The following is a 14,377-nucleotide window of genomic DNA, read 5'->3' on the forward strand; positions in this document are numbered from 1 at the left end:
CTTGGGCTCGGTTGCAAGCGTAATATACGAGCGACCTAAATAATGCCGAGAGAAACGTCAACTACGTTTACTGTATCTTTTTGTTTTTTCACTACTGCCCGCCTAATCTGGAAGCAAGCGGCATGAAGTCGAGCAACCATGCATAACAAAAGCGAGAGAGAAAAACAGTAAGGAAGAGCGAGAGAGATAGCCCGAGATTTGGCAGCTCACTGCGGATTTTCTGCGTTTTATCTACGACATGACGACGTGTGTAGCGTCTTAACCTAATCACTACGTGTGCGTCATCGATTTACTCCGTCAGCGGAGGAGTGTTACGTGCAGATTTCCTCGTTTCCTACTCGTGTGTGGCAGCCCCTGTGGTCCGACGACCCCGATCCCAGTGGAAGTTGTGTGCGCGTGTACGGGCGTACGGCGGAGCAGCTTCGCCCTTGGCGGTGCCGCATCTTTACGACGATGCTCAACGTCAATCACGCCGCGTTTACTGCGTCACGAATGGGCCTGCGCGGCGCGTAAACACACGAGCCGCTGATCGAGCGCCTCGCTAGTGCCCGCCGCGGCTATTACGATGTGAGAAAGGCGTTCCAACGTCCATTTGTGGTGGCTCGCGGACAGCTAATTCTCGCGAACGGCAAACAAAAAATGATGGCCTCTACGCGGGACTCCTTCCAACGCAGCGACGACGAGGAAGAACTGGTATTCGATCAGACGGGACTGCTTACAAACAAGCTCTCCTCCCGCCACGGCGTGGTGTCCAGAAACCACGCCGTCAACTCGGGCGGCCGCCTGACAGTTGCGCGGACTGTCAATCTCTGTCTCTCTTTCTTCGGCCTGGTGAGTGTGTCGGCGTTTGCACAGTCGGAATAGCAACTGTAGCCGTAAAGCTCAGGTGCTGTAGCAACGCGACTCGTGTGGAGAAAAAAAGAATTACCGTTGCGGTCGCATGAACGTGGGTGCAACTGTAGGAAAAAGAACAATAAGGGCGGCGTATTCCATTGTGTGGTTCTTATCTGGCGGCCGCCGCACAGTTTGTGTAGGGCACAGCGATATAGTGAAATAAGTACTTGGAATCTTACGTCCGTGTCCCACAAAAATGCGGTCATTAACCGCGATACTGAAAAATGTTAGAGAAACACGGGGGTGCTCGAAGAGTTTATCCCGTGTTCTTGCTATAAGTCGCGCAGTTCTATAGAATAAAAACATACGTGCCCTTTCTGGGAGAGATGGTAGGTAGAACTCTTGGGAAGTGGAAAACGGATCCACCACACCCGTCACCGTTTTCACAAGCATAGTACAGTAATTCATAATAACCTATATTTACCGCATTTTGTACGCAAAATTAAGGGAGAGATGAATATGTCTCAATTGTAGTGCAATGTTGGCTTGTTTATTAACGTCTGACACATCCCAACTTATCTAACGTTATCATTGGAGAGGTTTTTGTAGTCAATGAGCTCTCCACATGCCATGGAAGTTTGCTTTACAATTGGAGTGCCCACCCTCTACAATGTTTACTTGCGATTCTGCAAGTCGCAGTACGACCACAATAATACAGAATAACTTTCATTTTTTGAAAATTTACGCAGACTTGGATTTAAAGAACCAAGAGAAAGTTACTCGTTGCCTTTCATTATTGTTCTGGTGAAAACCTTTATACATAACTTGCACCGACATCACTAAAACAGCCACATCGAAGCGCCAACAAAGTGGAATGCGAACTTTGTTGATGTCACACACGTGTTATCAGTACATCGCATGCTAGTCCTATATATTCATGCAAAGAGGCACAGTAATTTTACAGTGACATCATTATCACACTGAAGAGGGTTAATCGCTGTGGGATATTTGGAGGGTTGCAAGTGACATCATCCGCTTGGTGCGCAGGCAGCTTCTGCCGCCATTCTTTGTGGTCCGTGGTGGCATGCTTCATCGGTTCTGTCGGAATGGCAAGCGGCAACTAGATACAGTGCGCACAAGTCTGCAGTGTGTACGGGTAGAATGTGGTTGAGTGCCTACACGGAAATTACCGAAATAGATGCGTTGCCATTCCTACGCTGGCGCCATCTTAGAAGCCCCTCCCCCGTGCAACCGCCTTGACCTCGGCTAAGTCACTATGTTGTGCGTCCACAATGTCATGAGCTTATAATGTGATAATAATAATTATTAGGGTTTACTGTCCCAAAACCTCATGATTATGAGAGAAGCCATAGCGGACGCTCCAGAAGCTTCAGTAACGCAAGGTTCTTTTACGTGCACCTACATCCAAGTACGGAGGCCTTAAGCATTTTTGATGGAGGCAAAAATGCAATGTATGTGCAAGCTATCAATAATGCGAGAAGTAGTAAACACGCCAAGGGCTATTTGTCTGCCAGGGCACGTATTCTGAGTCAGCCATGTTTTCAGTTAACCTAGTCATTTATAGCGATGTTTTGGCATCACTTTTGCTCATAAAGGGAACCCTATATTTTGCAATTGAGGACCATAGCAGGTTAGTCACAGTTTAAAGATTTGTTTTTTTATTAAACCATAGTTTCAAATTTCCTAAGGTTGCATTGTTTCTAAGGTTGCACTGGGAAGGCTCTCCGTTGACACAGTGATGTCCTGGAGCTTTAACCAAACAACACGATGGATAAGTACGACTTAAGCAAGCTTCTTTACATTTGCAGGGCCTTTGCTTCGCCATACCAACAGCAACGATCCAGGACCTTCAGAAGAGAACAAATGCCGAGGCCGACATACAACACTTTTACACAGCCCGCTACGGTGGCTACATATTTGGCTGCCTCATAGGTAATTTATCAACACTCTTTTGTGGCTAATGAGTCATTAAGTCCAGGCACACTGTCTCATATGACAAGTTTGCCACAGCAGACGTGTTTTACCATTGTGTTCCTGCTTTCATGTGTGTATAGGGCTCTCTCAGCCCAAGTAGAGACCTGTAGTAAGAAAGGTAAAAGTGATAGACTAGCTGCCACAAGGCCCCTTGAAGTTGTATTACACTGTCCACCTCCATCATCACAAATATTCGCGATGCCTCGTTCAGTTATAACATCATTGTTATATAAACACGATCAATCTGGTAATTTTGTTTGGTCTTCATATGTAAATGAACCTAAATAAGAAAACAAGAGTCTTCTTTTATATTGCATGTTACAAAGTCGCCAACCTTGCTGTTGAGACAGTTTATAGCACCAGAGTAAAGCTAATGACTAGCTAAGTCAAAGTAATATTCTCTACATTTTCAGTAAAGATTATGTTCTTGTCTGCTTGCGTAGGTGGTACCTTCATCTTAACCTGCAAGTAGGGCACCACAATACACATTCTGATGTGTGTTTTGATATGTCAAACGTAACGTCCACAACTATAGAGTCGAGTGTTACTAAGATGCCATGAGGGTAGTGGTACATGGGAAGATTATTAACATTGTTGAAATGAAATAGTTGACTGCACTTGTTCGCGACCAACAGTGCCAGCTGTTTGAATGGCTCAGGGCTGTGCCCACAATGGATAACTTTCATGGACATCTTTGTTAAATTGGGAAACATGTGGCAATGAGAACTCTTGTCTGTATCACATATTTCGCAAGTGCACTTGGTAACTTACTGTAAAAGTAATGCTGTAGAAGACTTCATAGTTTCTTGTTGAATGTGTTCGCTGGTGTGAGACATCCAACACACAACACCTTGTAATAAATACAATGTTTTTCCATCTTTGACCTCAGGATTAAGTTTACGTCATATTCAGTTTTGAAATATTGTCACAGCCACGGTCATGCGATTTTCATTCATTGATAGTTTGAAAACAATGTGAATTTCAGGATATTTGAGAATTGCAATGCGCAACTGTGATAGCACTTCACATGACCCTGCAGCATTATTAGAGTGCGGTGATTAAATGCTACCTATGGGTAGTTGGGGCTCCTTAGAACACGCGAGCACAACATTGTAGCGTAGCATGCAACCTGGAATTTACAGTCAATTCTCAAATACAGCTAAAAATTGCTGCCTCTTCTCTTGACAAATGATGCCAGATACTCAAATCACTGCGCCGTATAACCAAGCCCACGAGCGCTGGCTGATTTCAGCATCATGAGCTGCATAGATACCGTGGCTACCGCAAGAAGCTGCCACACGCCCCCGCACGCGCTTGTGATCACACTGAAAGTAAGCAGCCCGTTAGAAGAAAAATGACAGCAAAGTGCTCAGTCATGACGTGTGCTTACGGAGGTGCATCTTCTTGTCCCCTTGTCACCCCCCTCCCTGCTTAGCTTTCAGCACACTGGCTAGTAGGAAAAAAGAAAGCGCTTAAAGGAAGTGGCAAATTCTTGCAACTCTGACCATACTTGATGGATTCTAAAAATTTTGGCTGCAGTCGATTCATCAGGCAATAAGCTCTCTTAATGAAGCTAATTAGGTGATTACTTGGGAAAGTGTTGTGGGGCCCCTTTAGGTTCAAAGTTGAATGAACAGAAGTCTCTTTTGCTGCTTGTATGGTCAACAACACATGAGGTGAACATTTGAACAGCCTTCAGTGCAAGATGTCCATGATGCTTTGAGTTGCATACAGTAAACTCTTACATTGAACACAAAAGAGTGATCATTCTTACTGTTAATAACAGTAAACATAACACATGCTGGAAGAGCAAAATGAAGGACTTAGAGTAGCATGGAATCTTGTTAGCTTTTGTTGGAATAAATGGCAGCGTTTAGATACGCTGCTGTCTTTTTTCAGGCATATTGTCCTTGAAACCCGGTCCATCTTGGAAAAAAAATTTTCACATTTACCTTAACTTACTGGAGCAAATAATGCATTTCCTGATTTGTTTCCACTGTGTAGGTGGCTTTCTCTTCGACTGGTACAACCGACAGTTCCTGCTTTTCCTCAGCATTTTCGCCACGTCCATTGGCATCATAGTGATGCCCTTCTGCGTCCAGCTAGCAACCCTGATGGCTTGCTCGGCCATTACTGGCATTACCATGGGATTTCTAGACACAGGTAAATGTGCTGTGAGGATAAGACTTCTTCTGCACAGTCGTTTTTCACTGTAAATTCTACAGCTTGCTTTTGAAAACTATTAGTTAATTATAACTGCAAAACAATTTCGCTTTTTAACCACTTAGGAAGATGAAAGAAAGTTCAAGCTATACATTTGAACCTAAAGCTATCACGCAATATATGTGTGAGCTATCGAAGTTGAAGCTAAATGTAAGAAACTATAAAATATACAATGGGAAAATTCACAGCACACAGCTCTGAAATTGTAGAGAAAATAATAAGTACTTGCAATTTCTCTGATTGATATGTGGGGTTTAACGTCCCAAAACCACCATATGATTTTGGGAGACTTCGTAGTGGAAGGCTCCAAAAATTTCGACCACCTGGGGTTCTTTAACATGCACCCAAATCTGAGCACACGGGCCTACAGCATTTTCGCCTCCTTCGGAAATGCAGCCGCCGCAGCCGGGATTTGATCCCGCGACCTGCGGGTCAGCAGCCGAGTACCTTAGCCACTAAACCACCGCGGCGGGCCCTTGCAGTTCCTTTAATTAAAAGTGTAATAGCAGTGGTGAACCAGGTGGGTACGACTGTGCTGTTGTGTCCGCATACACAGAGTACTGCATATGTACTGTGCATGTGGAACACAAAGGAATCAGACGGGCATCCCGTTGTCCTCATAGAGTCTCAACTAACATAACCAATTAAGTCTATGAACAGAGCTGGTGTCACAGATCAACGTTTAATATTGAAAATTAGCAGGCTGTGGGACCTGCTAATATTAAATTGTGTGGTTTTACTGGTTGCAAAACTGCATTGGTGTTCAGCTTGAAGCTCTTGCCCTGTTAGATCTAACACTAATTCTGCTTCTTGAAATTTGTAAAAACTACACAGAAACTTAGCATAACTTCTGAATATGTATTTAAAACTACTAACTGTGTTCTAACTGCTGATGCTCTGAGGCTTATGGTTGAGAGGAATGTACAGGACAGGCACTTTATACTGATGATACTTGGCAGGCCAAGAGGATCACTGAGTGAAGGCTGCACCGCTAAAAACATGCTTTTGCACTTGTTTATTGCAGGTGGCAACGTCTGGTGCCTAGACCTGTGGGGCCGTCACAGTGCTCCCCTGATGCAGGCACTCCACTTCTGCTTCGCCCTCGGAGCCCTCGTGGCACCACTGATTGCCGAGCCATTCCTCTCGCCTGCCTCGCTCAGTGGAATTGCACCAATGCACAGCTTATCGAACACCTCTCTGGCACCCGGAATCTACGCTCACATCCCCCCGATCGGAATACACCACGGCATTTTGGTCGGCCGACATCATTCGCATGTTACACCAAAGTGGATGGACTCGCCGCCCACAGTGGGCCTCTCGCGACACCCGCGAAGCGTTAATGAACAACTTCTAAACACCGACTCTCAGCCGTCCTCCTCCTTTCGGAATACATCAACAATGTACAGCAAGGGCACAGTTCATAACGAAAGTACAGAGTACAATGAAACCGCAGCGAATGAAAGCCCATCGCACAATGAGAGCAGCATGATAGATCAAACAGCGCTGCAAGCGCCAGTGAATTTAACTGATGCAGAGTCCAATGACACATCAAAAATAGAAAAAACTAAAAAGGATCGGCTGCCAACTACAACTGTGGCCCCGAGTACTACGATGGCAGCCAAGAAGCCAACCAAACCAATCTATGCCGAAGGACCAAACAAAGGAAGCAAATGGGACCGCAAATCCCAAAAGACAACCAAGGGTGCTGTCACAGCTGCTCCTAATTCAACCAACTCGTCTGTACACACTAATGCGACTTCACCAAAATTGAACTTGACTGTCAGCACTGTCGCACCCTCCAAAAACCTATCAAACCCGGCAGCTGCGGGCATACTGGCACCACCTGCATCAGTACCGAATAAGGTTAACGAGACCAAAGGTCCAAAAGGAAATGCCACACAAGCAATACAGGAGTCAAACAATTCCAGTAAAACTGGAAAAGAAGGCACTTCGCATGAGAAAGAAGCTATGAACAACTCTGTTAACAATGCTACAGAAGGTGCATTGCAAGACCACAGTATTACAGCAAGTCCAATAGTGCCAGTGCCACGACCCACGGCTGCTAACAAAGGCACGACAATGCATCCGGCTGTCAGTGAAGGAAGCGCCAGCCAAACAGCGGCAAAAACGAAGAAAATCACTGCTACCACAACCCTCGAACCCGATGCAGAACCCGTGACAGTTCCAATCACGCAACAGGTGATGTCTACGGAACGGCCCGACCATGTCTCTGAAGACCCAGTTGCCATAAAAGCTACAACTATAGTGCATGCTATTATAAGAGCGACTGTACAAAGTTTTGACCCTCCCAAAGCAACTGTTGCAACCGTACCAGCAAAGGACCAACTGCCAGCGCAAGGTAATGGAACAGAAACAAAGTACTTGGATGCCAAAACACCGAAAGAACCCCCGAAACAACCAAGCCTGGCTGATCAAACACCCGAGCCAGTGACGGCTCGACCCAAGCCCGTGCTGTCGACAGTTATAGGAGCAGCAAACGTGTCAAATGAAAGCAGCTCGGGCGTGAAACCACAGTCGCTCACCACTAAGACGACCCTACTTGAAAAGGCATCACCAACAGCTGAAACGGGCCTAACCTCGTGGATTACTCAGAAGTTCATGGAGAACAGGATCGGAAAACTGGAGTTTGTCTATGCCATCCTCGGGGCGTACCTCTTCGTTGTGTCAGTGGTGTTTCTTGCGTTCCTGTGCACAAGTCCGCGTGATTCACGGTCGCGTCAAGAAGAAGACATCAAGGCACCTGGGCCTTCAGGCAAGCACAGCCTGGTCCTTCTTAGTTCCCTCTTCTTCTTCCTCTACATGGGAATGGAAGCTGCGGTGGGTGAACTGCTACGAATATATGCGGCCCACCCTCATGGCTACACCTTGACCTACGTCTTCTGGGGCAGCTTTGCGGCTGCGCGTTTTCTTGCGATCCCCATCGCGATCAAAGTGTCGTGCCGGAACATGCTTCTCGGCGATCTCGGCATCTGCTTCCTCGCGTCTGTTCTGCTCGTCGCCGGAGCCGACAGGATGGAGTCCCTGCTTTGGACGGGCGTCGGCGTGTTGGGCGTTGGCATGGCTTCTGTCCTGCCGACGTCACTTGCCTGGCTCGAACGACACATCCGTGTCACGAACCGCACTGCGTCGGTTGTTTTACTCGGGGCGGCGTTCGGGGAGATGGCGTTGCCATTCCTTGCCAGTCGCTTTATCGAGCGTGAACCGGCAGTTCTGGTGTACGTCAACGTTAGCGTCGTCACGCTGTGTTGTCTTAACTTCGGCGCCCTCTGGCTCACGGCAGCGAAGAGGGGTGAAAAGTACGCACCCACTAACGAGCCAGATCGCTCGCTGTACCAGCTGGCGAACCTCGACGACGGCGATGACCAGGCCGACTTCACTTTGCTGAGGCCCTTGTGCGCCAACGGCGAGAACGGCCTGCAATTCAAGGAAAAGCACAAGTTTTCTCGGGGACTCAATGCAATGTCCTGAAAGGCACGTTTCGTAACGGTCTCTGGAGTTGCGCGTCGGCTGCCGTGACTTTTGAACAAGACACTGTGAAGTAGCTCGGCAAAGCTCACCACTTCTCGACACCAAATTTGGAGCGATAGGCAGGTAGAGCGAAATAGTGTGCCGCACCAATCAGTGTGTTGGAAGAAAAAAAGAGGGCATGCAGTGGACAGTCTTGAATGCCATTTCCACAGCTTTATTGAGGTTTAAATGGTTAACAAAGAATTTGCACTAAAAAAAAGAGCAATTAGGACATGCATAATTAGTATGAAAAAGTGCTGGACATTTTAGCTTGTTTATATTCGCCAGTCAAACTTCTGCCAGAAGTTGCAAAGGCCAACACGCGAGCTTAAGCCACCAGGCTGCTCCATAGCACAAGTGCAATTTTTTAACGTCTTTTAAGTTGAGAAGGTGATGCACCTTAAACGAACATCTACGTTCTAGTAGAGACGACTGGCTTGCCATTGCGGCCTGCTGCTGCTGTGCTGTGCTAATAGTTATCGAGCTGCAGTGGGTGTGCAATTTTTTAAAATGCTACATGTGATGCAACTTTCACGAGCACATCGCACTGCATGGTTCAATCAGTCCTGCTTTGTTTCATGGTGGACGACAACCTAGTCAACTTTCTTTTTCTAGGGACATTATGCTTTGGCTTCAGTATTTAATATATATAGTTTATTTTCTTGGTGCTGCCTTAGTGGAAGTGATAAGAGTACTAGTGATAAAAGTGCCAGATGTACTTCTTTTCCTGCCAAACCTAGTTTTTTTTTCTTCTCTTGAAGTGCAGAGAGAAAGACAGCGAGTTCTTTTATCTACTGGCAACATATTTACTTGCTCTCTCAAAGCCTTGAGCAGGGTCATTTTATACAATAAAAAGCATCTATCATACACTGCAAGTATTTCTGTTCGCAGCACTTTCGTCTTGTCATGTGTCTCGCAACAGAGAGAGAAACACTTTACAAGATGCGTCTAGACTAGACGCTTTTACTGTGGGAATTCAACGCATAAAAATTTCAAAATAAAAATGCATAAAATAGTTAAAACTGTGCTCAGCCTCACTTTCATATATACAGCAGCCATTCAAGAATCCAGTACAGAATTTCTAGCAGCAGCCTATGCACGCTGCCGGAAAATTTTTGTGTGTGTTCTGGACTCGTCTGTGATCTTCACTAGCAAGCTAAAGAACCTGATTTGGTCCACTGCAGCAGCAACAAAGCTGGTTAAAAAAAAAAAAAAAAAAAAAAAAAAAAAAAAAAAAAAAAAAAAGCTGCTCCCACCTCCTTGAAGAGAATCGTGAAGAAATGCGAATGCATTGTGTGACGTCTACAATGGCGTTTCGCATGCGAGAACCAGTGTTAGAAGAATAATATTTTCTTTCTTTTTTTCTTTTTACACCGTGCAGCAAATAGTGTCGTTCACCGCACAAGGCATTTTTCTGTGGCCAGAAACACAGTATGCGTTTCCAACTCTAGTACCTAGTGTGCACGGTTAAAAAAATGAAACCCTCGCTGGGCATAATGATGTGCTCGAGTGTCGCCCTTTGGGGCGCCTCTTTCAACAAACGCTTCCTACGTGCGTTTGTGATCACCTCAGGGATGTTGCTACCGCCTTAATGCAGCACAAACGCTACAAACGCGTTTTAAATGCACTGCATTGAGGCGGTGTTAAGTCACGTTCAAGTCAAGGGAGTGGGGGCTCCGGTTGCTAGGGATGCGCGCGCCCAGAGCTGTTGCTACAGGAGAGGGTGGTGGACGGATCCCGACGAACGTGTGACATAGCCTATGAAATGCATTCGCATAAGAAAAGAAAAAAGGGACAAATGACTTGGTTCACATCGTATAAAAGGCAAGGTGGTGATTAAAACGGGCTTGGAAGGAGATGAAAACAGACACTCGAACATCGGTCTAAATGACAGCAGAAACAAAACAGAACAGCACTAGCCATCTTCTTTGGCTTTGCAAGTGTTTCGTTTGCACTGCCGGGATATACACCAATAAACCGCTGTTGCAATAGTCGCATTACAAGAGCAGTGGCAGCAACGAAGGCAGGGTACGTTGCTGGACGCGCACTTTTGGGTTGCCGACGCTAGAGCACCGGTTTGTAGTTCAGAGCGGCGATGCTTTCGCGACCTACGGCTCGATGAGGACATGCAGCTTGCCGCTGGAGTTTCCGCCCGCGATGACTATCCGTTCGGGGTGGACCTCGACGATCGAGCAGACCGAGGCCAGGCCTTCGCCCATGAACTTGTAGAGGAGCGAGCCGCTGCTCGAGTAGACCTCGATGCGCCGCGGGTATTCCATGCTGCCGACGAGGAAGAGCTCGTCGCAGCCCGGCACCCACACGGCCCTAAACGGCGACAGCCACCTCCCGGTCCTGTTGTTGTGCCTTGAATGGGAGAAAAAGAGATGGAGGAAACGGCCTGTTTCTCTCTGTTCTCTGTCCAGCATCACCCATAGGTTGGCGAAAGCTCTCACGAGTCTACTCATTTAGACTCATTCGGACACCGATAGAACTGCGAGTCCGGCTGGAGAACAGCTTCATGAATGTGAGTCTGACTCGGAAAAATTTCGGTGAGTCCGAGTTAAAATGAGTACAAAGTTCAAGAATATTTTTTGAATGAATCTGAGTGAGTTCCACATTTTTTTACCTACCTATGCACTGAAACTCGCAATGTGGCAGCAAACATTTTAACCTATCCCCCCCCCCCCCCCTAGTTCTTTGGATACAGCAGACTCGGTAAACAAAACCCAATGTGACATGGGAAATGTGTTTCATCTAACAGGAGTTCCATTTACCAAGAGATAAAAAAGGTGCAGTATTCTCACACAAAATTAATCTTGCTAAGAGTAAGCAGTGACTCTGTTAGATTTCTGTTTACTGAGTACTGTATACCAAAAAAGGTGGTAAACATATGCAATATAAATATAGTCCTTTAGCACTTAAAACTGTTCTTGTATACAAAAGGATTGAATATACCTGGGGCACATGCAAAGCTACGTTTGTAATTCAACATTTCATGCTCCCTAAATACAATATCTGGGTCTCCTGATGCCCCAAGAACAAGAAGACCGTATCCATCTATTTGTGTGGTGGCCATGGGCTTCCAAGCCTATCAGCACAAACTCTCCACACCATCGAAATTCTGGTACGATGGGCTGTCACATCAATACACTCAAACCTCACTACAACAAAACTGCATCTTACACGAAAGTAAGTTTGTTATATCAGAAAATTCGTAATAAAGGGTTATTCCCGACACTATATCTTTGCATGAATATTTCTCATTTACTTTGTCATAACCAATATATACAATATATAGTTATATCTGGATTTGATGTATCGAGGTTGAAGTGTATATCACGAAGATCTTAAATTATCGAGCTTGAGGAAAGCAAAAGAAACACAGTGAAATAAATAAATAAAAACACTCACTTGAGTGTGATCTGCTGCTTCATTTCTCCTGTAGCCAGATTGATGTCGCATAATCTGAGAAGAGGAAAAAAAAAATATTCAAGACATCCATAAATAAAGCAAATCTAAACCAGTTGCAAGCATGTTAACGACAAAAATGAACAATGGTTTAGAAAATTGTATTGTTAAAAGTAGCAGTTGATACAGACTAAGTATAGACACCCTTTTTTTCCTTTTTAAAATAAGAACAGTAACTGAAATTTCAGAAAACCCAGATATTAACTGATTTAGATTAATAGATAACGCCGTTCACTAATGAGCTCTCATATCACTGCTACCTTTTTCTCCTTACATATATGAAAGGTTATCTGCCATATAAAACTATACCTAGTAACCTAGGCTCCTAACCTATTGTGAGATTAGAAAAACACGGCAGGGGAAGGAAAGCTGCAATGAATAAAGTATGCAATTTGATTGCTTCCCAGAGTCACAGCAACATAGTAATACACGGCTTTGAAATCTCGTCAGATTATTTTTCACCATAAGGGGAGCGCTTGCTCGGGATTTTACAGTAAGCAAGGCCACTCACACATACAGTGGCCGTCTCTCCTCTAGATGAGCAAGTAGAGGGGATGTAGTAGAGCAAGTTGCCGGGGTTGTTCAAGGCCGAAAAAAAGTATAAAAAGTGCTGTTTTTAGTCATTTTCGTTTCGGGAAGGATTAAGGCTGTCTTACCGGAAGATTTATGACCTCGACCGTACGACCGGGAGGACTTGTAAAAAATCGGGAGAATTACCAGCTTTGTAAAGCTATATGTCCTGGCAAGTGTAACACAATGTTGCTCTTACCATGTCAAAAAAGTAACACTGTTATTTACAGGTTACCCGACGGAAAAAGAAAAGTTGCTGGAATATGTCTTTGGCTGATCGAAACACATTGCTAGTACTTGCAAAATGGTGGTTAATCTGGCTTGTTGGTATAGTTATTCAAATGGCACAGAAACGATACATTGAAAATAGACCACACAACAGAGCACCTGTGTGTTGTGGTCTATTCTCAGTGTCCCTTTCTTCACTGTCTGCTAGCTCATGTTATGGAAATTCGGCTGAGGTGCACTGGCACCGTAATGGTGCAAGGGAAGTTACGTCAAACACCGCCGGAATTTCACAACCCACTACGAGCCAGACGAATGTGTGAACCACAAAACTCAAATCCACGATTGCAGTGCCGTCTGCGAAAGATGCCATTCAGCAGACCACAATTTCCTGCATCCTGTGTGCACTGGGAATAAAAGAGCAAACAACAGAAATCGATACAATGAGAGACGCTTGTGAGATGCTACGTGTCTAGTGAGTGCGCGTTTGTTCTCCAGGTGGTTGTGCTGTATCAGTTTTGTACCAACTCAACGACGGTTACAATGATTCTCGCATCACCTTTGGTGTCCAAAAACAATCCTGGCAGCAAAAGTAGCCTTGTGCGAGTACGGTCGCACGATGTAAGCTCACGCATATTTTCCGTCCCGTCCACCTGTGTTCAATGGCAGCGCCAGCTGTCAATTACCCCTGAAATTATGGAACGTCACTGCGTTGTCTGCCAGTGCGCGCACGCTGATAGGATTGCACCACACTCCACCGTCGACCTCCGCATGCCACGGTAGTGTGCACTCGTGTCGTGGCCTGCACAGCCGAGCATGCGGCACCGCATGCGTGGTGCCCAGACGAACAAACGGCACCGCAAAAGTGCACAGAAAACGCCACTAGTGCCGCCAGCCAAAGATGCCATTAGTAGATAGTTGTTTCTCAAGGCTGGAGAATGATTTTCGGGCAACAGCTCAACAACTTATAGCTGTTAATGTGAGCCCCAATGTAATTCAGTGTAATGTGGTGGGTGTCGATGTCACCACTTTTGTTTTGCCTGTATCCCCTCCGCCCCATCTTCTTATAACTGTTTGCTTCATTCAGGCATGCTGAATTGCGCAACTTTAAAAATTATCCAATCAATCTCTGCATATCTCAGGTATGTGCTCTCACACACGGTGTCCAAGGGAAGCACAATCTACTATCAAACATGGCACAGAGAAAGAAGCAGCTGAACCAGCATATATCGGCACCAGTGTGAAACTGATGACAAGATTTGTTTTTTAACATAAATCACTCAACTTACTGAGCACACTGTAATTGCACGAGTAAACTGACCTGTAGGTAAAGTGTGCAATTTTTGGAAGACCATTATTATTATTATTATTTTTTTTTGCCAAGTAGCAGTTTGGATAAAGGTCCACTCCATCAAAGATAAAAAAACGTGGTATATTTGATATCTCTGATATTCCTCGTACTTTTGTATAATATGCCCGTAAGACAGAATAGCTCGAAACCACATATTGTCTTCAAATTAAGAAATGTCTCGGG

General features: G+C 45.4%; 2 protein-coding genes across 2 annotated transcripts in view; one reads left to right on the top strand and one right to left on the bottom strand.

Annotated features, from left to right (window-relative positions):
• The first annotated feature begins 321 nt into the window (after nt 1–321).
• Nucleotides 322–8,893, top strand: LOC119181393 (uncharacterized). Its single transcript, XM_037432621.2, has 4 exons — nt 322–831; nt 2,664–2,787; nt 4,834–4,992; nt 6,077–8,893. The coding sequence occupies exons 1-4, from the start codon at nt 640–642 to the stop codon at nt 8,539–8,541; spliced, it is 2,940 nt and encodes a 979-aa protein (XP_037288518.1). The 5' UTR covers nt 322–639; the 3' UTR covers nt 8,542–8,893.
• A 1,453-nt stretch (nt 8,894–10,346) lies between these two features.
• The window catches only part of LOC119181732 (WD repeat-containing protein 76-like), a 30,013-nt gene continuing 25,982 nt past the window's right edge, over nt 10,347–14,377 (bottom strand). The window contains exons 13-14 of the mRNA XM_075875591.1: nt 11,992–12,045; nt 10,347–10,944 (exon numbers count right to left, since the gene is read on the bottom strand). Of these exons, the coding sequence (XP_075731706.1) occupies nt 10,689–10,944; nt 11,992–12,045 (310 nt within the window). The 3' untranslated portion in view covers nt 10,347–10,688. The remainder of the gene's footprint in view (nt 10,945–11,991; nt 12,046–14,377) is intronic.

The sequence above is a fragment of the Rhipicephalus microplus genome, chromosome 10 (assembly GCF_043290135.1).
Source record: "Rhipicephalus microplus isolate Deutch F79 chromosome 10, USDA_Rmic, whole genome shotgun sequence".
Taxonomy (NCBI): domain Eukaryota; kingdom Metazoa; phylum Arthropoda; class Arachnida; order Ixodida; family Ixodidae; genus Rhipicephalus; species Rhipicephalus microplus.